Source organism: Radiomyces spectabilis, assembly GCF_025331425.1.
Source record: "Radiomyces spectabilis strain NRRL 2753 chromosome Unknown BYT42scaffold_19, whole genome shotgun sequence".
Taxonomy (NCBI): domain Eukaryota; kingdom Fungi; phylum Mucoromycota; class Mucoromycetes; order Mucorales; family Radiomycetaceae; genus Radiomyces; species Radiomyces spectabilis.
Window position 1 is genome coordinate 98,081 of NW_026251944.1, and position 23,597 is coordinate 121,677.

The following is a 23,597-nucleotide window of genomic DNA, read 5'->3' on the forward strand; positions in this document are numbered from 1 at the left end:
CTCAGACTTTGGATTTCTCAAGCAATGTTTCACTTCTATCGTTCCATCGCATTTTTGTTCAAGTCCTCCTCATGATACACTTTTGAACATGTGCTCTGTATCAGAATTTAGATATGGGTAAATATCGGGAAGGAATTACCATGCTTTTCGTACCAGAATTCGCAGCGACGGTAGGTGTGTTGGATGAAACTGACGGTAACACGCAGCTGCACCATGTAACTCTGCGCTTTTTGAACAACGGTCTACACGATTCTTTCAATGCCTTCCAATGGGTGCCTTTTTTCTGTGGTTCCCTCCTTTTTTTCTTTTTCTGTTAGGAGAATCAAACACGCGAACTTTTAATATGCCAAGCGTGTATAGCATTATATAATACTCGCTCAGCTACTTTTTTTCTCTTGTTGATTACTTTATTTCGTGAATGTTGGAGCTATTTATGAACCTACAGAGATATTACGTATGATTTGTCTATAATAAGTGTTGTACACCTGACGATGATGAAGGACGAGTGCCAGTACACTGCGACATAGGCTTTTCAATGGTTTGTCTACATATTCTAAACCATAGCTGGTCAGGATAGCCGGTGTGACGAATTCTCCGGAAGAATGAATATAGGATTTGAGTACGGATCCAACACGACGTGACAGGAGCGAATATAAGCTGTCACTGTGCGACAATGTCTTGTCCACCATCGATCGCATCATAAGCCGGGATTCATCTCGTACAGCAACGGCGGCGTCAATTTCTGCCGCAAGATGGTCGACGGTCGTACTATGATCTTCCAAAAGCAAAAAGAGCTTGTCCGAAAGAGAGTGCAATTCGGCGGATTTGGATGTATTGACGTTTTTGGCGAGCATCAACAGCGCAGCTACCATGGTGACCGCTTGGGCCTGGTTCTGATAATCCAATAATCGCTGCCTATCCATGACGAGTGTTTCGGGGCAAGTATCCACGGTGATCAGGTCTGGTGACATGATCAATGATATCATAGCTTCTTCAAATGTATCGTCCAAAGATGGATTGCATTGTTTTGGCGGCAAAATGCCTTCCGGGTCTCTTCCAGCTGCAGCATCGTACAAACGCTTGAAACTTTCTGCGATCCATTGAGTTGTGTTTGGTAAATCTCCCTTGCCCATTTTTTCGGCAAACTTTGACTGTTCATACTCGACGGCAATGGGCATCAAGTGAGGACGGAGGGCACGCAACCGGTAGTTGGCCAGGTCGAGAGTCATGTCTTCCAGGATCTCCAAGATCCGGTGCAAACGATCCATGGTTTCTAAATGAGGCAGTTCATGAATCACCTCATCGCGCACAGGAGCACAGATGTGGCTCATGATGGTGCCAATATAGGTCAATGTCTTGTCAATGTCAAAAATATTCTTGCTCGACTGCTGCTCCAGTAAATTGATGTCTAATGTTTCGCAAATACTGGAGTGAACGGCTGTTCCTGGGCGCACGAGCGCTACAAGTTGCTGTACATTCTGTTAGCTTACTTTTTTCTCTATCGTGATACGATCGGGCTCCGATGCTCCCAGACTTTTTACCTCTCGGACATCTTGCAATAATGGTGCTATACTCGTTTGCCAATCACCCCGGTCGTATTCTTCAGCTATTTTATCGAAAAACGCTTTTGTTGCCATTGTTTTCACGCGATCCTCCAGATCGGAGCGTGGCCGATACTTTTGCAGTTTGAATTCAGGATCCAGTATCAGCTCGTGGACCAGTTGCTCATTGGTAATGGCAGAGGACATGTACGGTGCATAGCTTGACAGTAATTTGGTGAACTCCTCAGGGTTGACGGTTTTATCAATTTTATCCGGGGAACGCGGTGTTGATGATGGCCCATCTTCCGATACCGATCCCTGATCAAGATTCTGTTCAGCAACTGCTAATCGGTCCAGTGCGCTTTGGCCACCAATCTGTCGCAAACGTGATTTCACTTCGCTCAATTGCTGCTCCACCTGCATCATCGGAGATGGATCATCGTTCTCTGCTAAAAGGGTTTTCAGTTGCAACAGTTCAATGCAATAATCAAACACATTGTTGACCAGGGCATCGTGATCTTTGGTTCGCCAGGCTTCAAACTGTTGGTAAAAATTTCTCCAACTGTCCTGAAAAGATCGTTTGGCAGTCAAGCCAGCGGAATCATCGTGAAGTTGAAGCCAAGATTCAAAATTTTCCAGCGTTTCCTTAGCAACCGTTCGCAGTTGCTGTCACCAAAAATAGAAACAAAGCGTTTTAAGACGTAAGCTTGCATGAATTTTTTTTTTTCAAAATTTCCATTTGCGGATTCGACCCACTCACCTGTTCTTGTGCACCCTCTGCGTCCTGCAGTACTTCAGCAGGGCACATGAGGATCATATAGGCGGTCAGAAGGACACGTGCACGCTTTCTGCTGCATTCTTTATCTGTTTTGCGTAAAGCGACGTTCAAAATCTTGGAGGTGATAATAATCACTTGGGGCTTTCTCAGCAAATCTCCCAGTGGACCAAATTCTTGCCAAGTATCTCGGTGCAGTGGATTGGGTAGTCCAAGGTCACGAAACGCTTGGAGTAAGGTCAACCATGATTGCTTTCTCTGCTTCTCAGGTGACGGAACGGTGGTTGTGGAGGTTTTCGACATGGTCTTGGTCTCCTCCTTCTCCCGCATTTTGTGTGTCTTTAGTAAGCTTGATTTGGGAAGCTTCAATAAGTGAAGACGACGAGTATTGGTCTTTTCCAAACGTTCTTCTAGATGTCTTCGTAGTTGCTCTATTTAGAAGAGGTATTAAATAAAGTGATGGGGTTAACGTAAAATCTAATTACCTCGTTCAGCTTGATATTTTCGGTGGTGCTGAAGAGCAATGATTTTGGCTCGCTCAACTGATTTTTTACTGGCTGATCTTCTTTGTTCGAGGTGATGGTTGCGTTTTGATTCGGCCAGCTCCAGCGATCGAAGAAACAGTAAATGACGATTCTCTTTGCGGGCTTGATTTTCCTTGACGACTCGTGTCACTTGAAGAAACTTTTGATTGAGTTTTTGACGTCGAGCTTCCAGAAACGCTTGTCTTTTGATCTCCGCCGCTTGCAAAGTGGTGGTGGTAGTTTGATAATTCACGTTGTGCAAAAATCGTTTCTCCAAATGGTATGGTCTGCCAGAAGTTTGACACAGCGAGAGTGCGTCGACAAAGAAAAACCCGGCACTGTCTCTTTCCATCATCTTTGACTCGAAAAAAATATCAGAAACAAAAAGAACAATAAACAAACTCAGAAACAGCCGTACAAATATTTGTTGCACTTGAACAATGATAATAAAGAAGGGAAAGAAGAAAGAAAAAAAAAACTCAGAAACGTTGTTATAAGGAGCAACTCATAGTAACCATCGTGACATATCACGGGGTTATTTTCCCTTTTCACTTGACACTTGTTTCTATCATATTGCACTTTTTGGGGAGTGTTCCTCGAGCAGCCAATGAGTGTGCTGGTGCACTTCGCCATGGTTTCCCAACCTGTCGTTATCACCCACGTGACATATTGCAGCCCATCAATGCATGACCCTGTGAAGCCACAAATGGTGTCTCACAAGTGCTCTTCATGATATATATTCTATCATCAAAAATTCTACCATCAATGGGATCATCATCTACTGACTTACGATAGGTTTTGCACCATTTACTACCGTTATTGAGTGACCTAAGCATGACCAACATCCGTACATGCGGGAACAGGAGTATCTGTATCGGTCTAGGCATCGTATACGGTTCCCTATCACGGGCAATTTGGTAAAAAAAAATAAGCCGCTCACATTTTACGCCGAATAAAATCGGTCTTGCAGATGTACATAAGCTTTTTTGCTTAGAACGACATGATTAGAAAGTGATTAACAAGTCCACGGCTGTTCAGCTGCTACTATTTTCGATAGTTTCCAAAGATATGCCAACCAATTGACGCCAGTGCGGTGAATAACTCAGCCGATGGAGAGAGATGGTGCTGATCCCCCGCCTTTGTCACTGTGCTTAAATTCGTCCAAATGTTCCGACAGCCATGACGAAAGAAAAAAGAAAAAATACGAATACTTTATTTAATACAGTAGAAAGCAAATTGATCATGGGTATTAGATACAGAGACAACTGGATTAAGGCAGCAGATTCTTCATTGGAAATACAATGTGAGAGTTTGTGACACGTAGTTGGATCGCACCGACGTCAAACCGACGCACTGAGCATCATTGTAATGAATTTTTTTGATTCGCCGACAAAAGATTTTCGGGCCTGTCAGTTTTAGGGTTCGTTTGCGTTTCCTTTTCAATGATCCTTGTCACGCCATGTCTGCCATTTCACCTTGTCATTCCCCTCGAACAGATATGAACGTTACCAAGCTATCCAAATCACCGGATACATATGATTCATACACAGCTACAGGACGACCGCACAGTGTCTCATCTCGTTTTAGTTCTCCAACCGAAGCTTCAGACGCTTACACAATAGACACTGTCCACTCGAAACGTCCTCGTCCAAGTGTTGAATCACACCATTCCGCTACATCCCATCGACAAATTGTCAGTGATACTAACAACAAACCGAGAAATATGGCAAGGCCCTCGGCTGCGCATCCATTGTCACTTGCCGATCAACCAGACGAAGAAAACGCCAACACCAGTGGCAGATCTTACCCCAACTCTTCATTCAAGGATAGCAAGTTGTCAAGGAAGCGCTCGGTGCCTCCGATTGATATCCCCTACTCCAATAGAGCTTCGCATTCAGTGCACAGACCTTCGCCTTCCAGTATATCATCCAGACATTCTCAGCAAAAGACGGCCATCGACTTGGGTGACCTCAATTTAGAAGAACAAGCCGCTCTGGAGGCAGAAATAACGTCGCGTCGCGCAGCACGAAGGGCTTCTCGACGTAAAATGACCTGCGATACCGATGACGACGATGATGAACGTGTGGTTTATGGTACCCGCGTCGCCGAGGGCCATCGGAATTATCAATTAATGTGAGTTTTAGTCCCGAAAAGGATTTTCTTGGCATCCAAAATGATATAATGGCATACTGAATACCGATTACATAGGTACGATATGTTGACCGGTATTCGGATAGCAGTAAGTGATCTACATGTTTTTCACATTAGAGGATCGAAAAGCTGATCTGTGGATCTCTAGGTGGGTCGTGTATCTGCCAAAATCAAGCGTGACTTGACAGAGGAAGATTTCAAGGCAGCACATAAACTTGTATTCGACGTGTAGGTTTTTTCAACAGATTGTGGATTTGTAATGATGGAGTAACTAAACGGGAGGGATGGGTAGCACTGGCAACGAGCTGACACCGGGCGTCAAGTACGATTTCAAGTTTAAGGATTATGCGCCATGGGTGTTTCGTTACCTACGTGAAAAGTTCCATATCGACCCAGCAGATTACATGGTAAGAAAACCTGCATCATCATCGTCCTTATCACGCGACGAAGACTCATCCCGTCTGCTCTCAAGATGTCCTTGACCCACAAGTACATCCTGTCAGAATGCAATTCGTCGGGTAAAAGTGGAAGCTTCTTTTACTATTCCCGTGATTACCGCTTCATCATCAAAACCATCCGTCATACAGAGCATAAATTCATGCGCAAAGTACTGAAGGATTATTATGAGGTAAGCATGGTTCATCCAGTTGGCTGTCGTTACATGTCTAAACGGTATTATCATGCAGCATGTGTGTCAAAATCCGAATACCCTCCTCTGTCGATTCTACGGTCTTCACCGCATCAAGTTGCCTCACGGACGAAAAATTCATTTCATCGTCATGAGCAATGTGTTTCCAGGGAACATGGATATTCACAGAGTGTTTGATCTGAAAGGTTCCACCGTGGGTCGATGGACTCCTGATGAAGAAATCGAGAAAAATCCGGGCACCGTAAGGAAGGAAAAGAACTGGGTTCAAGACAAAGCCAAACTGGAACTCGGATCAAGGAAACGGTCACTGCTGGTCATGCAGTTGGAACGAGACGTAGAGGTAGAGTGTCATTAGATTGTTACTAACATCATGTGTACCATATTCACCCTGCGTTTCATAGCTTTTGAAGCGTTTGAATATCATGGATTACAGCTTATTGATTGGGATGCATGATACTGAGCGCGGGAATCGGGATCATCTCCGAGACCACAACCTGCAAATGGTCAAGGTAGGACAAGAAAATAAATCATGGTGATGCAACATGGCACTATTAACACAAAGGATGAGCAGCCTAACAATAGTCCCGAGTTACATCGTCAATTATCGCGTCACAGTAGACATGAGAGCAAAGCCGAGATGGTACGTAAAGCGCTCAAATATGCCAGTCCGGTATCCATGACCGCCTCCGACCTTCCCAACAGTCCTTCCGAAGAGTAAGTAAAAAGCAAGCTGTCGCGCTATGAATTGATATAAACTGAATCATTTTGTGCCGATTTGTACAGACGCCGTTACTGCATCTTTTACTCTGAAGATGGCGGTTTTCATTCAACAAATGAAGCCAACGAAGAGACGGATACGATCTATTTTATGGGGGTGATTGACATTCTGACACCGTACAACTACGTAAAGAAATTAGAACATGTCTGGAAGAGTATGACCCAAGACAAGGTAAGAAACAGTGATATCAGATCACGGTTGAAGAGAGCGATAAAGTACTCAACCAGATGATAGGACGGTATATCAGCTGTTCATCCTGTTCAGTACGGCGAACGATTCATGCACTTTATCAAGGATCAAGTAACAAAATAATTGGAAAGCATTCTGTACAAAATACCCTCGGCATTGCCAATATTTTTGCCACTGTCGATTTTTTATTACTGTAGCATTGTATTATAGTTTGCTGAAATTTAATTTATTACCGTAATATAGTATATTTACAAGAAGAAAAGGAACTGTCTCATGATCGACAACAAGTGCTGCATAAAACGATGGACTGTGCGCCTTGGTTCATGCTACGTGACAATTAAGACTTGAGTTTCCTGTCATCGAAATTTTTTATCAAAGATAGTCCAACTTGACGAAACACTAAATTGATGTCTGTCGAATAAGTGAAACGTCTTGTTGAAAATCATGGACAGCAGCATCTATACCAAGTTGGCTACGGTTCTTACTACGCACGATATGTAAGCTTTGGCACGCGTATGCTTTGTGTACTGACACCTGACGAATGAGCAGCGATGAATTAGGCTTATTACACATTGTTCCTCCTGTCGATGAATTACCAGAGACCAGCGCAGAATATTATCCTCTAGTGGTGGTAGATACTAAACTCGGGATCCCCATTTTCTCTGTTCCAGCTATTCTTGCCGAAGCCCAGAAATGCTTTGTAAAACTACGTATTGCCGATGCTATTCATTCAGCACAATGGAAGGAGCTCGATATCGTCACGCGAGTGATGACGGTGGTGAAACCTGACAACTATACCGCCATGAATACGAGGTACAAACAGCTTCCTTGGGCTACCATTCATGTTATTATAATGTCACTGCTAACAAATTGTATGGCAGAAAGCAGTTGATAGTTTCCAAACTTGTTGCGGTAAAGGATGAACTCGTGTTCCTGAATCTCGTTTTTACCATTCCCAAGCATTCCAAAAGTTCCGTTGCCTGGCATCATCGGTACAATCTGTCCTCACGTTCTTCTTATCTTTTCATTCTAATTTTTGCATCACAGGCAATGGCTGTACACAGTTCGTGCCACAGAAACAGCATCCGATTCATACATGGATGCGGATGAAGTAGGTAAAGAGTTGGGATTATGCACGCGGGCCGCAACGCTTTATCCTCGAAACTATTATGCATGGACATTTCGCCATTGGTTACTGGATACCACGATAATCCATCATCGTCATTTACTTGAGACAGAGTTTAGTCAAGCACGGAGATGGGTCGAACTGAACGTCAGCGATCATTCAGGCGTGCAGCATTTGGAACGGGTTCTACAAGCATTATCGCCGCTCCCCTTTGATTTTCAAGACCACATTGTCTGGTTGAACGACCTTATCAAAAGATTCCCCGGACACGAAGCATTATGGTGCCATCGACGGTTCTGTGTACACTTTGCCGAAACATTATCATTAAATTTGGCTCAGTATTATAAAGAACAGCATCAGTTTGTTGAAGATCGGATAGGTGCAGCCGACGACGCGACGTTGGAAAAAGCTGCCATGAATACCGACACGGAGCTGGCTTTACGCTTTGGACTTTGGATATCGATGCTAGTACGTGTAAATGTTGCTTCGGATTCTCTGGTTAGTGTTATGTAACTCACAATGACATGTAGGAAAAGAAACATGACTTGGTAAACCACCAAAAGAGAGCAATGTATCTTGCAAAGCTACAATCAACGGCAACCATTCCTATAGTTTATCATCAACTTGAATACTCAAAGTAAAAGAATAATCTTCAAGATGAATCAAGACTTTATACAAAAGGTCTTTCAATGTCAATTATTGTCGATCAGTATGGTAGTTTTGTGAGATTCGGTGGAAGTACCGCATTTTTGTCCGGTGGAGGAGTGGCAGAAATCCGGAGAACCGGAAATTGTCCAGTCAAAAGATTGGCAGGAGCGGCGCTCGTGCCTTTTCTTGTTATCTCCGTCTCATTTCGCAGCGGCAAGACTCTGTTTCTTTGTCATGGTGCAGAGGAGTGCATGGTTTCGAAACGATGCCTTTGCGTACGTCGTGGCGCTCGCCATTCGCCTGGCGATGTTCAGTATACCTAGCATAGCGACCACACTGGCCGACCGAGTTGAACTTACAACGCCCGTGACGAGTTACAAACGATGTATGTCTTGAACCTTTGAAATAACGCGCATCACCCTATTGACGGATGCTCCCGGTAGTGGCAGAAGGCGTCTTTCTCTATGAAAGTAATGTTCCACCTTACGATGCCGATTTATTCCATCAGGTGAGCGTAACGACCAGTCTCGGAATCGATGGTTATCGGCCGTAAAGCTCACTGGGTTTGACGGTAGATGCCGCTCCTGCTAGGCTTGTTTTCGATATTACGCACTTTGCCCTCGTTTGTGATACCAGCATTGTACAGCATGGTGGATATGATCATCGCTCACTGTCTGGGAAAAATTGCCATAATGAAACAAGGGCGATACGCTGAACAACCAAAGTTGAAAGTAGAGGAGAAACTGTCAGGTCTTCAACCTTCAACTGTTGTATACCTGTATCTCTTCAATCCGCTGACAATCTTATCCTGCGTATCCAAATCAACCATTCTGTTCACCAATCTAAGCATTGTCATGGCGATTTTCTGGGCCATGATGTGTAAGTGTAACAATGATCACTTTGAAGGCAATATCTGATCCTCTGGTTTTTTTAAGATCGACCAAAGATGGCCATGTTCTGGGCAGCATTGGCCTCCTATCTCAGTTTTTACCCATTAATGCTTTTACCACCGTTGATCATTATGTTGCGACATCCTTCCACTGTAAGTTAATGGACACTATTGTTACGTATTGGGATGCTGATTTATAAATTATTAGTCAATGTGGATTACTGTGAGCACCTATATCGGCTGGCTGCTTGCGCTGCTTGGATTATCATGGTGCTTGGTGGGATCATGGGATTTTATCAATGCCACATACGGTGTTATGTAAGTTGGTGATTTTGAAATGGTTTGCTGCGGAGACGTGGATGATCTAATGGCCAATGATGGGTAGTATCTTTTTGAGAGACTTGACGCCGAATGTGGGGATGTTCTGGTACTTTTTCATTGAGATGTTTGAGCAGTTCCGATCCTTTTTCATGATTACCTTCCAATTCCATGCATTCATCTTTGTCGCACCACTCTGCATTAAATTAAGGCAAGTTAGTTGAACAATGACGATGAACATTTTACCTAATGCTTACACGGGAAAAGCAGGCATAATCCTTTGTTTGTGTTAACCGTTTTGTGCGGTGTGATGGGTATCTTTAAGAGCTACCCTTCTGCTGGTGATGCCTCGATGTATTTGGCACTGATCCCCTTGCACGATGAGTTACTGAAATGTAAGTAAAACCGGGTTTATTAATGGGATCGGTATTAACATTTTTGCGAAACGCAGATTGTCGATATGGCTTTCTGATCACCAATCTATTCTTGTACTCGTCTGTCCTGTCGCCCATCTTTTGGCACTTGTGGATTTACGCCGGCAGTGGCAATGCCAATTTCTTTTATGCAATCACACTTGTTTATAATCTCGGTCAAGTACTGTTTATTATTGATCTTGTATACGCTGCATTACGGCGCGATTTCGATGTAGCACACCCAGAAACCATTGGAAAACAGATTATTCATAAATAATCAACACCATAAACGTCAAGATAAACCAATCGAACTCGGTACTCCTATTAGGTTGAAGTGGCTCCAATCATGATAGTACTTATAACCATGCAATTTTTTTTTGACTTTGGAAAGAAAACGTGACTTGATACAGTTGGCTCAACAAAACAATATGGTCAATACTGCGGATGGCATTGAGCACCTGTTCTAACGAAAAAAAAAAAAAAAAAAAAAAAGAGGTCAGCAGCTGATATTCAACTTGTTGTAAACCATGGTTTTGTAGTGCACTGTCAAGACATCGGTACGACAACATTGCCGTGGCCGGCCACGGCATGAAAGAGCTTAAGCTTAGATGTCGGACGTATCTCAGTTAGGATCGCCGGTATGAATATTTTTTTTCGCTTGTTTGTTCATTGCTTTTGCCATGGCTTCCAAAATTGAATGAAACAAGCTTTACGTCATTTGCACAACCCCATTTTTAAATCAAGAAAAAGCGGGAAGGGTTTTTTTCATACCTTTTTTTCCTTGGTTTGGTTTTCGACATGCCGAAAAACTTGAGTAAACAAGCGAGAAAGCAGCAAAGTAGAATTGCTGCATTGAATACTTTGGGAACGCCCGCATCCAGTCGTGCTGGATCAGAATTGGAAGATGAACTCGACACATTATCAGAAGCGTCCTTCGCAACGGCCGATTCTACGGGTGAAATAGATGAAACCAGGCTAGAGGATACCCTCCGAAGACAAATCGACGATTTGGGTGAAAAGAGAACAGCGTAAGTCTGATGGGACACACGGATGTTGACATGGGTTGTTCAAATAAGCTGAATCCAAGTGAGGTAGTACGCGTGAAACTGCATTAGGGACCCTAAATCAGATGTTGGCGCACCATTACTGCGGACCGTTCCTTGGATCCAACCAATCAAATTTGTCAGCGTTGTTACAGTTATTAATTCGCTCCGTACGGAAACCGGGATCCACCCAAGAAACCATTCTCGCTTTAAAGGGTATTGGTTTGGCATTTCTGAGTCAAGAAGCAGGTGCAGGTGGCGAGCAGGATGATTATTATGGCCTAGTTTTACCCTTGTTGAAGAACCTGGTCTTGACGGCCGTAGAATGCGATGTCAAATATCAGGCAAGTTGAGCTCTCCATTTTCAAAACTTGAAGAATGAAAGCTGTTATTGACACGGGTGCTGGTTTAGGCCATTGAAACATTGGCAATGGTGACTTTTCTTGCGGCTTCCCATGCCGATACCATGGGCGGATTGGATTTTTTTTACAAGATTCTCATATCGCAAGGTGACAATCTCCGATCGGAAGACGAGGATACCAAATTGTCAAATAAAGAAATGCATACCTTAATGGATGCAAGCACACGCGCTTATGGATTATTATACGCTTCTGCATTTGGCGATGGCCGCGGCACATATGAGGACGCTTGGGATGAGTGGCAAGCGTAAGTATTTGGACCAGAAAAAAAAAAAAAAAAAAAAAAAAGAGAAACGTCAAATGTCGAATCTAATTCCCGATCAAATCAGTGTAATGCCTGCGCATCTGGATTTGTTAGAGCACTCTTCCAAAGATGTGCGCGTAGCTGCAGGTGAAAATATTGCATTGATGTTTGAATGCACTGATACGTTGAAGAAGCAGGTAACCCTGAATGATGCTACGGAAACGATAAGATATGCTCATACTCATTCTCGGCTTTTTCATAGCAAGTGGTGGAAGAAGATGAACAGGAAGATGAAGATCAGATACCGGATTATGAAGAGATGGACGAGTTAATTGACGCCTTACAACGACTCGCTACCGACAGTAGTAAAAAGGTCAACAAACAAGATCGCAAGGAACAACGGGGTGCCTTTAGAGACATTATTCGAACAGTGGAATCCAATGAACGACCCAAAGAAACTCTGCGGTTTGGAAGGTTTCGCTTGGTGTTCAGAGGCTGGGGTGAGGGTTTTTTGAAAACCTGGAAAGTGATGGTGTAGATTATACTGACGTTTGCTCTCTTTCCTGGCAGCCAACATTTTGGAACTTCGTGCATTTAGACACTGGTTGGGGCAAGGCCTCGTAAGGCATTTCCATGTAAGAAAAGGTTGCTGAAGAGATGTGCGTTCATATTGTTGACTTTTTTTTCTTTTTCAATTCTCCACAGGATAATGATACCGTCTATTCCGTCTTTGCAAGGACTGTCAATGAGTCATCGGATTCGGAAGGCGAGGCAGACACAGAGGATGGACCGACGGCCTTTGAAGAGGAGGGAAGCGAAAATGTCATGGTATCAAAGAATGATGTAGCCGCTCGAAGAGAGAAAGCAAAGCGGATTCGGAAAGTCAAAGGACATTAGAGAAGCCATGGACTATTTTGATACTGCAACAATATGTAGAATGTGTTTATTACTGAGGAATGTACATCTCATAACGGAAAAGCAAAAGAAATCGGGTTACTCTGCGGTATGAAACTGGTGTACATAAAATTATTAAATCTTGTATGTAGAAGAAATAAAAAAAAGCATCTAAAACGTGCTGTAAAGGACTGCCAAGAGGAGCGTTCCCAGAGCTACAATTTGCTTGATGCTCGCCATTGGGGAAATGGTTGTAGCCGCAGAGGATTGATTGGATGCTGGAGCCACCGAGACGGAAGGGGAAGGTTGAGGTGCGGCAGAAGAAGGTTGAGGAATAATGGATACTGGCGACACGCTGGGAAGAGCAATGGAAGTGGTAGGAATAGCTGAGCAAATGCTATTCACGGTGCCGGCCTGCATATTCGCGTCGTTACTGTAAGCGGGGCATAAATTATAGCACTGCTGGATCAGTTTCTGTAGACGCGCAGAGAGAGAGAGAGAGAGAGAGAGACAGAAAGAGCGTCAGTTCAGTCATGATCAAGCACTTAAAAATGATGGCAGATTTTTACCTGAGCCGCACATTGACATGTGTAATCGGCTGTGCCGCAGCTTCGAAGTTGACTTTCTTGGATGGATTTGCACGCTTGGAAACTGTGAAATCGTGAAAAGGAAGGTAAACAACCACAAGAAAAGGAAAATACAGAATAAAATGAATAAAATCAGGTATCGACTTACTTGGCTTCAGCGGCGCAACCGATGGTAGCTGCTTGAGCATGTGAAAGAGCGACAAAGACACCAAGCATCAACAGCAACGTGTTTAGCGAACGTATCATTCTGAATAAATGGTTGCTTCTTATGTAGGAATTTGTTGGGGATGTGGTAAACCGTCGAGTGAAAGCATGCTTTTATATAGTGGAAGCGATAAAGAGACGCGTCACAGTATGCGGATCGTTCAAGGAGTGCACTCTTTTGTTTACAAAACTCCTGGCTCCATTCACTTTTTGAGCGTAAACGGTTCCGCGTTTTTCTTTTTTGTTTTTCTTTCCAGCAGGGAACTGTGGAGTACTGTAGAGGCATGGGAAAATCAAATTGAAAAAAGGGACAAAAGGTATAAAGAATTGAGCATGGCATGGGTTGATCACGAGAAGATTGATCACCCACAAACCATGGACCCTTTATCTACGGAATCAAATACTGTAAAAGTAACAAAAGGGAGCCACTCTCTAATTAATTCTTTATCTCAAATAGAAGAGATGGAGCACAATAAGGTTTCAATATTTGCCAATCAAAGAAAGATCTTCTGTGGGCGGAAGATGGCTTTCTGTAGATGAAAATAAAATGGACATCTCTTGTAAACAAAAAGTGCACAGAAGCAAGAAAAAATATGCAATGAGGCGCACTTTTGTTGTGATGCTTACTGAGCTTTTTCTTTTGTTACAGTAATATTTTCCCCTTATTGCTCTTTATGTATCTAGAATCTTTTTATTTTGGTTATCAGCCCAACGATACCGTTGCAAAGTTCAAAAAGTGCAAAAAAAAATCTCTCGGCTACTTCAGATACATGTTATCATCCATATAATACTTTCACTTCGACAGTGTCCTGAAGGTGTAGCCGTTTACTACATAGTAACTATTAACTTGGTTACATCATAAATAAGGAATAAAATACATATATAAATCGAAACACAGCATTATGTGCCATCCGAAAGGAAAGTCTCATGCTTGCTTATCGTGCATATCGCAGGGTATGAGTTCTACTTGTTCTTGGTTGTCGGTCCTTTCATAACCCTGGGCCCGATATCTGGATTGGTCGTAATGATTAGTAATGACATCTCCTACTCTTCGGAATAACCGTGGTGCTTCTATCTTCGTGTGGGTATAAGGCGACAATGTGTCCTTGGTATAATCGAAGGGAAGAAACTTATCGTCCATCAACTGTCGCTCTTTCTGATCTCGCGTTAGAGGACTGCTTAATTCGATCACTGGTTTCACGCTTCGTTTTCGCGGTCTTAGCGGCGCCTCCTCCAGTAGTAGTTCCTCCAGTTCATGGACGGCATCAAAATTCATTTCTTCCGGCTTCAAAAATTGGCAATCTGTTTATTACGGTTTATCGATCATCGGTTGATATTTCAATACTTACATTTGGCATAAAAGGTGGGATAGCTTCCTTGGTTTCCATGGCCCGCCAATCAAGGCCGTCGAACCATGGATGATTCTTTAAATCCTCGAAACCGTTCTCTCCACATCCTAGTCGATGAAACGGCGATTTGACCAGTAACTACGCGAGGTTATAAGTCTAGGATACATTGGTCTTTCACGTTCATGAACTGATAGATTACCCCAGATATGAAATCGATGCAAGCTTGTGATACTTGATCCTCTACATTTTCCGGAAACATAAAGGAATTCTGCAAGATAGCCTGTTTTAATTCATCGCTTGTCGTGCCAGTAAAGGGACGCTGGTTCGAAGAAAGAAAGTCTTAATTAGTCAGATGCCCCGAGGAAGCTGGCGGACTTGTGAAGCGTCACCTTGTCAAATAATAATTCATAAGCCAAAATGCCCAAGCTCCACCAATCAACTGTCGTGTTGTATCCTTTTTCAGCTAGAATTTCCGGAGCCATGTAGGCCAGAGAGCCCGCACAAGACCATCGCAAAGGACGTGCATCGTCAAACTGGGTTGCGACGTTAAAATCACTTAGATGCGCATGGCCTTTGCTGTCGAGCAAGATATTGTCCGGCTTGATATCCCTTGAAAGAAAAAAGAAACATATACAGTCGTTGGCTTACTTGGATGCAAATGATAAAGTGATATTAAAAGGGCGATGATTACCTGTGAGCAATGCGGCGTTGATGTAAATAATAAAGCGCCAGCGCAATGTCGGCGACATAAAATCGGACCTGAAGTTCACTAAGCGCACCTTGTCGGTCCAAATGAAAACGTAGATCGCCTCCGAGCATCAAATCAAGCACCATGAACAGATTGGCTTCATCGTGAAATGCATAGCGTAAATTGACAATGAGAGGATATTCGATCCGTTGCAACAATCGTCGTTCGGCAATGATGTTGTTGGTAGCCTGAAGTTCAATCGCGCGTTCCTTGCTGATATACTTCAAAGCATATTCACACAGTGTTTGTTTATGCTGAACGATCCGTACTTTGCCAAAGGCGCCTTTGCCAATGACACGCAAAAGATAGAAATGGCTCAATTCCACTGACAACAAGACCCATCAAAATATCAGGATAAAAGGGCGGATTGATATGTCAATGCAGTGTATCCACCTACCTTCACCTGTAAAGTCAACTTCCTCCTGTTTGCAGCATGTAGCGCCCATAAAGAAAGCGGAAGAACGGGAAATGAACTGGAATGAAATGAAAAAAGATAAGCTGAATTCATATCCGACGACGTTAAAAGGATCTTTGAAAAAACTCAATCACATTTCGCTCCACTAAAGACAATTGGGTGTAACCTCTCTTATTGATCGAACAGTTACACGACCCAATCCAATCAGCAACCAGTAATTTCCAATAAAATTCACTCTCGCTTCTTCCCAGCAATGCGGTTCGATCCATGCCTATTCTGGTGGCTCATCCATTCTCCTTTTACAAAGGGCGATAAAACCACACGTGACACCCGTGGTGTCTTCTGGTCGAAGAAAGTGTATCTGTCGACGGCCAACTCGTCAGCGTAGCTCATGAAGCAGATCTCATTTGCACAGTCCCAGCTACTTGGAAATCCCGTTCGCTGTCGCTGTGTGTCTGATTCCGCGGTAAAAAAAAAAAAAAAAAAAAAAACCTTGTTTTCCACCACCTGAATCTTACATAAACTTACAGACCGCTGTTTATTGCATCGACGACATCTTATTCGAATTTTACTTGAGCATCCGCAACATGCAGTTTGGCAAAATAGGTTCATCCAAGTGGCGTAGATACTGAACAAATAGAAGCCCATCGCTTCTGTCCATTGCGTTACCTTCCGTTAAATGCGTTGCTACTGCATGCCCTGTGACAGGGACCGACATGGACTTTTTGTGCCGTCCAGAGTTTTGTTTTATTCCAGAGAATGGCGCTTTTTTCTTTTCATTTTTTATCCGTATGCATTTTTTTTTATACATTCGTCGCACAAATCTGCTTTATTGGGTTCTTTAACTTCTACGGAAGGTTCTTCCACTATAAAAGATGGCATAGTGAGTATTAAATGCATGATCTTGTAAACGTTTGTGTCTTGACCAAATACTGTACCTTGCCGTTTTCTTTTCGACATTGGTGTTTTCTGGCTTGGCACGATTCAGGACTCTCAAAAAGTCTCTAACACGTGCTCTCATACGGGTGTGCATGTATGCCTTGGAACATTTGATATGGTAATGGAGATAATCACGGAATACTTGGATACGAGAAATCGTTTCTTCACGGACATCTCCATTGGTGAAATGTTGAGGGAACAAGACTGATTTCACAATATTCGGTCAGCCTTTGCGCATCACATCAGATTGCACCATCCTGTCCTGTTCTGCTTACCAAATGTGATATAGCTGGTATCGTCACTATCATTCAGATTGAGATGGCGCAGTTCCATCGGTGGCTCACGAATAGAGTAAAGGACTTGAGGAGCATTCTGTAAAGCTGGGCGACGACGTGCGTCCACGAATTCCTACGGGTCATGACATGATCAGAGATCAGATCCACCTGTTGTTTGCTCTTTTCCTGTCACTCTGCCCACAAGCTCGACGGAAGAGCCGTTCATTACCTGTAAGAACACTTTGCCAAAGATTTTATCCGTCTCGTCCTTGAATTTTGTGCTGAAAATGACCGTCACTCGGTCGGTGCTGGATTTGATGTGGATGGCCTCTTCTTCTCGATAATGAACCGTCATTAACTCCGACGTGGGGTTGGGTTTAGCATCATCGTTGTAGTCGCCTTGCTCGGCAAAAGCTCGCTCGAAAGGTGCAGCCAGTAAATTGCGTTTCAAAAGCGAGACTTTACGGATAAGTGCGTCGCGTGTTTCTACAAAAGTTTATGCTTGTCAGCAAAAACGTATACCTGATACTTACACCACCATCGGGCTATTGCCAAGATTGAACTCTACGTACCTTCGTCTTGAGGCACTTTTTCCAAGTCAATAACAAGCGTCACATCGTAGCCTTGTTCCGGGCTACTGGCCAAGTATTCGCCGTATTCCCGTTGTAAGACTTCCTGAGCACCGTAACCGACCAATTCTTTGAAGCAAGCCCATTGTAACGAGATATGCAATACAGTTTTCGTCTCGGGCGTCGTAACGTAGTAGGTGACACCATCAAAGTCTACAACCGTCATGTCAAGAGCATCTCGCTTGTCGCTGTGGCAGAAAGACATTTGGCCGGCTCGTTAGAAGACACGAACAAAAGGCGAGCATACACGGCATGGCGATTCTTTTCGCTTCATCTGCTTACCCTTTGAGCCGCTCTTCTAAAATATTCTTTAGGATGACATTGTGATAGTCCAGCAAAAGCATGGTCGTTTATAATTTTCGTTCTTCAACGCAGATTCCTGCACGATAGAATAGCTTGGAGCAAAAAGATAACGGGCTGTTCTCTGAGGAAACCGCAGAAAATGGAATGCCCGAGCGGAGTCAGGAAATGACGTCACAGGCATCTTTTGCTCAAGCGCGAGCCGGCCGCTTCTCAGAGGCACGAAAGTGTCTTGCTAAGTGGATTAAGATCCCGAAACGGTTTTCTTGTCCTTCTTCGTATCAGCTGCCCGTGATGAAGACGTTCGTGAGCCCTGCCAATGCTATATGCTGTAGCTTGTTGTCTATTTGCGGTATCATTTTTTTGGTGAGTACTATTCTTCACTCCTTTTTCTCTTAAGCTCGACACCGTCTTGACCGTGAATGAATGAATGCGTTTTATCTGACCCACATTCACGCAAAAAAATAGGTGGTTCTTGGACTGGCATTCGATGCCAAAGTCGAAGTTTTGACTGAATTCGTAACAGATCCCGACGATCCTCATGCTACAGCCCAAGCTTGCTTTACAGCTGCTATTGTCTATGCTTGTTTCCTCGGTTTCTGCGGTTGCCAGGTAAAAAGAAAAAAATGGGCGAGAAAAAAAAAAGAAGGCTGGTCAGGAAAATAGAGTTTCAAGAATGTTAGACTAACGTTTGACCATGGTTAGTCTCTTGTCCATCGATACAACTCTCGCAATCAAATCCAACTGTAAAACGACTGATGGATTGCGGTCATGGTGGTTACCATGGTTCTACCTTCTTGATATCCATTCCTTTGCTCAAAGGAATAATAAAATGAACGATGTTTAATCCGATATGAACGACATTGTCAAATTTTGGAAGTGCAAAGCAAAAAAAGGAGACAAACGACTTTTAATGAAAGCTGGATAGAAAAATATTCTCTAAAATAATACAAACTTAATGACATGCTCATTAAATATACTAAAGGATGGCATAGAAAGAGGCAGAGAAACGGAAGATAAAAACACTTTTTAGTTTGACTTTTTGTTTTCAATGGGATCAGAGATCTCCTTGAGTGCTTCGAGCATTTGTTCACGAACACTGACGCTTAATTTTTCAATGTCAGCGGAATCCTGTTTCACGGCTTCAGTCGACACGGGTGGCAGCACTAAAAAAGCATGACGGTTTAGTATAACGAAAAGAAGCACAGAAAAATAAGACATTTTCCTCCTCCACTCGGATTTTTTCAATACCAACCTTTAATGCGTACAACACCAGAGTTGAACTGTTTTAACTTGGAGCTGTAGAGATTATGGTAATTGGCAATGACAATAGGAACGATAGGGACCTTGGCTTGAGCTGCCATATAAAATGCACCCTTTTTGAACGGTAAAAGATTGATTTCTGAAGGATGACCACGGGTACCCTCAGGGAACAACCATACATTGATCTGATCATACGACATTTGAGTTCCTCATCACCCTAATAATCGAATATTGCGTCATGACCTACGACCACTCACCTTCTTGTTATGAATATCGTTGGCTGCTTGGCGGGCTTCTTTGATGGCACTGTCCCGATTTTTTCGGTCCAAAAAGATGGCCTTGCTCAGTGTCACTAAGGTAGGACAAAAAATTAAGACACACCCGCAATTGCTTTTTGAATTTCATTACAGAAAAAGGGAAAAATAAAAAATAATAATACATACTATACCATCCAAGGATAGGATAATACTTGATCGATTTCTTGGCCACCACCGAGGTTGCCTTGGGGAAAACGCTACCCATCAAGAGAACATCCATGCTGGATTGATGGTTGCAGACGTACACCACGGGGCCTTTGCTGGATAAATGTTCCTTTCCTTCAATGTTTACCGAAATGTTGAGAAGGAAACCTGCCAGGCGATAATAAAAGCGAGCTACAGTCCAGTTGATCAAATGCGCTTGGCCGATCAAAGGAAGGGTTAAGGATGCAATGACGCCATAGAACGCTGCCAGAGCCAAACAGATAAGAGCGACGGTACTGCGATAGTAAAATCCTCCATGCTTTCTGCAAAGAACGGAGAAGACCACGGGAACCGCGGCCCATACTGTCCAGTGGACTTTGGAAAGAGTTGTTCCTGAAGCAAATGAATCAATAAGTTGCATAGAAAATGGATTAAAGATGGAAAAAAGAGAGGGGTTTCTACTGTACCTATTTCAGGCATGTTTTTTTGAAGCAGTCTTGTTGGGTATAGAAAAAAAAATTGTCAGCGGGAAGAAAAGCCAAAAGATGGGTTGCGATTTTTCAACATGTGAAGATGAAAACCCGCGGAGTTTTCAGACGGGTTGAACAAAAAAAAAATAGGGTGACGGTCGCCTAAAAAGGCAAACGATTTGCGTCGTCACAAAGTGATGACGTTGAAGCCTATTTTCAATCTCAGCGATTAACGAATGGACGGCACTGCGGTTCCTGTTTTCTTTTCTTTCCATTGTCTGTTTCTTTTTTTGCTCTCATTGTTGTGCTTTTTTTCTCTCTCTCTTTCTTCCTTTCGTCTTTTTCGCTTTTGGTGCACTCATTTTTTGTGTGCATCGCTTGTTTAATTAACTGGCAAAATTACGAACGCAGCGTTGAATTCGATCGCTAGAAGAATTTCTTCTCCACCGCCTAATTTAACTATTCACTCGCTGAGAATACGCCAATGGGCACGGCCAAGAGTCGTAAATCCAGGCGTAATACCTCCAGACAAACTGCCTTTATATTTTTATCGTCCATCAGTCTTGGCAACGAAATCAAGGACACCTCTTACACGAATGAACCCATCCAAACAGGTCCCTCCTACAACTATTCCGGCTTCGCAGCCGAATCGCCGTGTTTGCCATCCATTGCCGCCGATCCCAAAGATTGTGTTCAAGGGAAAAACGAAGGAATCATTAAACGTAACGTGCATCGCTACCTTTCTCCCTCTCCCTCTCTCTCTCTCTCTTCCTCTTTGTTTTTATCATCGATAGGTGATTTCAATTTTCGTAATGATCTTTTTTGTGTTTAGCTATTTCGCTCCATTCCTCCGATAGCAGCTCCACCTTTGAAGAAAGTGGGCGCGACGTACTGGCACCCGGACACTGCCGTGCTACATCCATTGCTACACCCATTATAACGCCGGCTAATGCTGTGGTTCACGTTATGGAGAATACGCAGTCGGATCAACCTAGAAAAAAATGGACGCACCGCACATCTGTTGACAGCGATGACGGCGACGTTCACCATCATAAATTAACCAGGGAAGACAGTGAACGTCCGATCGCTTCTGAAAAAATTAAAAAGAGAAGTTACAAGAAAGATGTAAGCTCGCCTTTTTTGGGAATAGCATGATCTCTTACGCTGCACGTACTAAAGAATATGAATGCAATGTATTAGAATGAGCACACGGGTCTCAGTATCATGTCTGTCTTTCGCCACTACAGCGAAAAACTACGTCAATCTGCAGGAAAAAGAAAAGTCAAAGAAAGCAGCCTCAATCGTGGTTATGTGTATGCAAATGCTTCTGATCAAGAGGGTCACCATGTTACGATTGGACGCTCATCCTATTTTTTGTAGCCATCAACAACTTACGAATAACGAGCCTCACAAACACCGAAAAGCGCTTTCATACGCACATTTCCTTTCTCCGTGTGATTCTTTGGAGTAAGTGTGAGAAATGGTGGCTGTAATACAAACAAATAATTTATGTGTATCATGATTATTTTTTCTTTGTAGGGATGATACCCTAATGGAAGAAGCATTGCCTGCAGGTGCCTATGATGCTTGCGGTCTTGACAATGATCAATTTGGTAGATTCGGGATTCTGTCAGGTTCTCAAGTATGTTTTTTTTTTTTTTTTTTTTGGTATTGCTAGCCATTTCTTTGTGATGAAGTATTCTGTTGCTTACCTGATTTTGTTATTTCTTTATTTGTATAGGGCACTTTACCAGGTCATAATTTACGAGCATCTGATATCAAGCGAGAAATGAATGATCAATTTCGGCAAGCGCATCCTGAAATTCTGCCAGAGATCACGCTCAGTAAAATTCGCGCTATCAAAACCCATCTGCTGGAAGTTGCAAAAGAAGCCGATCTCGAAATTTCCAGTGTGGCCCATGCTTACGTGTACTTTGAGAAGCTGGTCCTTAAAGTAAGCAGGAAATCAGATGCTCACAGAATTTTCATTCCTTCTAACGATGATCTTTTGTATGTAGAATATCGTTACCAAGAAAAATAGAAAACTTATTGCAGCCTGTTGCTTATTCCTTGCAACCAAAGTCAACGAACCAAAAGGATCGTCCTTTGGTACGCTTCTAGAGGTATGGTCATCAATAAATCTCAAAATATCTCGCAACAGCCCACTGACATTGGGGGTTTTGATAGACAATGGATGATGAATTGGATGTGGATTCGGAAGCCATTCGAGAACATGAATTTGCTGTCTTTGCTGACCTTGAATTCAATCTGTACGTTCCACGACGTGAGTTCATGCCACATTTCGATCGCATCTTCAGTATGTTAGGTGAGTATCGTCGATGCAACATCACTGAGCGTACATCCGTGACTAACGAAACTTTTTTTTGGTGGTTTAGAATACAAAAGTAGAGAGGAGTACTTGGGCGACATACCATTTTATGATATTCATCATAAAGAATAAGTTGCCGTCCTGATCATTCATCTTTTAGCCACGGGCAAAAATGGTCTATTATTTCTTTCTTTTTTTTTTCTCCTTGATTTGATGTGTGAATGAGCGTTATCTACTTTGCATTTGCATTTTTTGTTCTAAATATTTCTATTGCCGGCGCCGGAACCCCCCGCCAGTAATGACTGATCATACAAATGGAGACCCAATCCATCAGATCCGACCCGGCTGATTTGCGTAACCATGTCACCCAATGTCTTGATGGCTTGCACTTGTTCGGTCAAGAATTTACTGGAGATGAAATCGGCCAACTGAGGATCGTTATTCTCTTCTGCGATCTTGAACATATTCAATAACGATTTGTTCACGTCTAAGTGTGGAGTAAAAGAATTTGTCAAGTCAATATGAATTAGACCGATTTGAGGGGGTCGTGCGATGATCCAATGTTTACCTTTTTCCAACTGTAGGGCTGCTTCAACTGCATTCTTGGCCGACTTCCAGTCGCTTTCGGGAGCATACAACGTTTGTAAAACCACGCGTCCACCGCGCATATTTTGATAATCAATGAGCCATTGAGCGTGAGTGCGTTCTTCTGTTGCTGATTCTAACCACATCTTTTGAAATCCTGCGTGACAATGAAAATCATCCATGAGTAACATGATATGCTTCGTTTTGTTTTGATGGTTTTTTTTTTTTTCAGTCCAAAATGAGGTGTCATTTTTAATATGTACCAGGTAACGCTACGTTGCTGCTGCCGGCCCATGCCGCCATGGACAGATAGACTTGCGATGCCTGCAACTCGGTATTGATTTGTTGATTGATGGCTTCTTCACAAGAGCTCGCAAAGTTCTGTTTAACAAGTGACATTTTTGAAACAATGAATGGGAGAGACAAAAAAAAAAATAAACAA

The 23,597-nt window shown here is 43.0% G+C and overlaps 12 protein-coding genes across 12 annotated transcripts; 6 read left to right on the forward strand and 6 right to left on the reverse strand.

The window, feature by feature from the left end:
* Nucleotides 1-392: 392 nt before the first annotated feature.
* Nucleotides 393-3,292, reverse strand: BYT42DRAFT_589934 (T-complex protein 11-domain-containing protein). The gene is made up of 4 exons (XM_051570432.1): nucleotides 2,802-3,292; nucleotides 2,302-2,747; nucleotides 1,542-2,207; nucleotides 393-1,469 (listed from the first exon to the last, which is right to left on the reverse strand). The coding sequence occupies exons 1-4, from the start codon at nucleotides 3,193-3,195 to the stop codon at nucleotides 432-434; spliced, it is 2,544 nt and encodes an 847-aa protein (XP_051418114.1). The 5' UTR covers nucleotides 3,196-3,292; the 3' UTR covers nucleotides 393-431.
* A 1,595-nt stretch (nucleotides 3,293-4,887) lies between these two features.
* On the forward strand, nucleotides 4,888-6,730 carry BYT42DRAFT_506166 (uncharacterized protein; the record flags this gene model as incomplete). The annotated part of the gene is made up of 10 exons (XM_051565074.1): nucleotides 4,888-4,973; nucleotides 5,049-5,079; nucleotides 5,140-5,219; nucleotides 5,284-5,398; nucleotides 5,464-5,619; nucleotides 5,678-5,980; nucleotides 6,042-6,149; nucleotides 6,212-6,354; nucleotides 6,424-6,589; nucleotides 6,653-6,730. 10 exons carry the CDS (start codon nucleotides 4,888-4,890, stop codon nucleotides 6,728-6,730), a joined length of 1,266 nt encoding a protein of 421 aa, XP_051418115.1.
* A 149-nt stretch (nucleotides 6,731-6,879) lies between these two features.
* Nucleotides 6,880-8,390, forward strand: BYT42DRAFT_589937 (uncharacterized protein). Its single transcript, XM_051570433.1, has 5 exons — nucleotides 6,880-7,104; nucleotides 7,157-7,420; nucleotides 7,489-7,599; nucleotides 7,655-8,201; nucleotides 8,264-8,390. Exons 1-5 carry the CDS (start codon nucleotides 7,052-7,054, stop codon nucleotides 8,372-8,374), a joined length of 1,086 nt encoding a protein of 361 aa, XP_051418116.1. The 5' UTR covers nucleotides 6,880-7,051; the 3' UTR covers nucleotides 8,375-8,390.
* A 176-nt stretch (nucleotides 8,391-8,566) lies between these two features.
* On the forward strand, nucleotides 8,567-10,464 carry BYT42DRAFT_164445 (GPI transamidase subunit PIG-U). The gene is made up of 8 exons (XM_051562337.1): nucleotides 8,567-8,766; nucleotides 8,825-8,889; nucleotides 8,957-9,260; nucleotides 9,317-9,423; nucleotides 9,479-9,588; nucleotides 9,656-9,799; nucleotides 9,856-9,983; nucleotides 10,040-10,464. The coding sequence occupies exons 1-8, from the start codon at nucleotides 8,616-8,618 to the stop codon at nucleotides 10,276-10,278; spliced, it is 1,248 nt and encodes a 415-aa protein (XP_051418117.1). The 5' UTR covers nucleotides 8,567-8,615; the 3' UTR covers nucleotides 10,279-10,464.
* A 6-nt stretch (nucleotides 10,465-10,470) lies between these two features.
* On the forward strand, nucleotides 10,471-12,688 carry BYT42DRAFT_164440 (interferon-related developmental regulator-domain-containing protein). The gene is made up of 8 exons (XM_051562336.1): nucleotides 10,471-10,639; nucleotides 10,752-11,029; nucleotides 11,097-11,388; nucleotides 11,457-11,710; nucleotides 11,793-11,904; nucleotides 11,970-12,207; nucleotides 12,278-12,342; nucleotides 12,413-12,688. Exons 1-8 carry the CDS (start codon nucleotides 10,610-10,612, stop codon nucleotides 12,602-12,604), a joined length of 1,461 nt encoding a protein of 486 aa, XP_051418118.1. The 5' UTR covers nucleotides 10,471-10,609; the 3' UTR covers nucleotides 12,605-12,688.
* An 84-nt stretch (nucleotides 12,689-12,772) lies between these two features.
* BYT42DRAFT_618810 (uncharacterized protein) lies at nucleotides 12,773-13,434 on the reverse strand (the record flags this gene model as incomplete). Its single annotated transcript, XM_051572334.1, has 3 exons — nucleotides 12,773-13,075; nucleotides 13,171-13,252; nucleotides 13,337-13,434. 3 exons carry the CDS (start codon nucleotides 13,432-13,434, stop codon nucleotides 12,773-12,775), a joined length of 483 nt encoding a protein of 160 aa, XP_051418119.1.
* A 617-nt stretch (nucleotides 13,435-14,051) lies between these two features.
* BYT42DRAFT_523844 (kinase-like domain-containing protein) lies at nucleotides 14,052-16,061 on the reverse strand. The gene is made up of 6 exons (XM_051565308.1): nucleotides 15,887-16,061; nucleotides 15,433-15,814; nucleotides 15,131-15,350; nucleotides 14,941-15,060; nucleotides 14,742-14,879; nucleotides 14,052-14,677 (listed from the first exon to the last, which is right to left on the reverse strand). The coding sequence occupies exons 1-6, from the start codon at nucleotides 15,933-15,935 to the stop codon at nucleotides 14,318-14,320; spliced, it is 1,269 nt and encodes a 422-aa protein (XP_051418120.1). The 5' UTR covers nucleotides 15,936-16,061; the 3' UTR covers nucleotides 14,052-14,317.
* A 684-nt stretch (nucleotides 16,062-16,745) lies between these two features.
* On the reverse strand, nucleotides 16,746-18,091 carry BYT42DRAFT_506117 (Arp2/3 complex, 34 kd subunit p34-Arc-domain-containing protein; the record flags this gene model as incomplete). Its single annotated transcript, XM_051565068.1, has 6 exons — nucleotides 16,746-16,770; nucleotides 16,843-17,047; nucleotides 17,119-17,251; nucleotides 17,348-17,604; nucleotides 17,691-17,935; nucleotides 18,030-18,091. 6 exons carry the CDS (start codon nucleotides 18,089-18,091, stop codon nucleotides 16,746-16,748), a joined length of 927 nt encoding a protein of 308 aa, XP_051418121.1.
* A 250-nt stretch (nucleotides 18,092-18,341) lies between these two features.
* On the forward strand, nucleotides 18,342-18,797 carry BYT42DRAFT_596136 (uncharacterized protein; the record flags this gene model as incomplete). Its single annotated transcript, XM_051570918.1, has 3 exons — nucleotides 18,342-18,413; nucleotides 18,516-18,659; nucleotides 18,753-18,797. The coding sequence occupies 3 exons, from the start codon at nucleotides 18,342-18,344 to the stop codon at nucleotides 18,795-18,797; spliced, it is 261 nt and encodes an 86-aa protein (XP_051418122.1).
* Nucleotides 18,798-19,076: 279 nt separating this feature from the next.
* Nucleotides 19,077-20,192, reverse strand: BYT42DRAFT_618813 (uncharacterized protein; the record flags this gene model as incomplete). Its single annotated transcript, XM_051572335.1, has 4 exons — nucleotides 19,077-19,213; nucleotides 19,303-19,495; nucleotides 19,568-19,662; nucleotides 19,754-20,192. The coding sequence occupies 4 exons, from the start codon at nucleotides 20,190-20,192 to the stop codon at nucleotides 19,077-19,079; spliced, it is 864 nt and encodes a 287-aa protein (XP_051418123.1).
* Nucleotides 20,193-20,725: 533 nt separating this feature from the next.
* Nucleotides 20,726-22,702, forward strand: BYT42DRAFT_506137 (uncharacterized protein; the record flags this gene model as incomplete). The annotated part of the gene is made up of 9 exons (XM_051565071.1): nucleotides 20,726-20,855; nucleotides 21,074-21,366; nucleotides 21,448-21,554; nucleotides 21,622-21,693; nucleotides 21,781-21,875; nucleotides 21,996-22,195; nucleotides 22,260-22,364; nucleotides 22,429-22,567; nucleotides 22,638-22,702. 9 exons carry the CDS (start codon nucleotides 20,726-20,728, stop codon nucleotides 22,700-22,702), a joined length of 1,206 nt encoding a protein of 401 aa, XP_051418124.1.
* Nucleotides 22,703-22,827: 125 nt separating this feature from the next.
* BYT42DRAFT_596138 (ferritin-like superfamily) lies at nucleotides 22,828-23,554 on the reverse strand (the record flags this gene model as incomplete). Its single annotated transcript, XM_051570919.1, has 3 exons — nucleotides 22,828-23,057; nucleotides 23,139-23,312; nucleotides 23,419-23,554. 3 exons carry the CDS (start codon nucleotides 23,552-23,554, stop codon nucleotides 22,828-22,830), a joined length of 540 nt encoding a protein of 179 aa, XP_051418125.1.
* Between the last annotated feature and the right edge of the window lie 43 nt (nucleotides 23,555-23,597).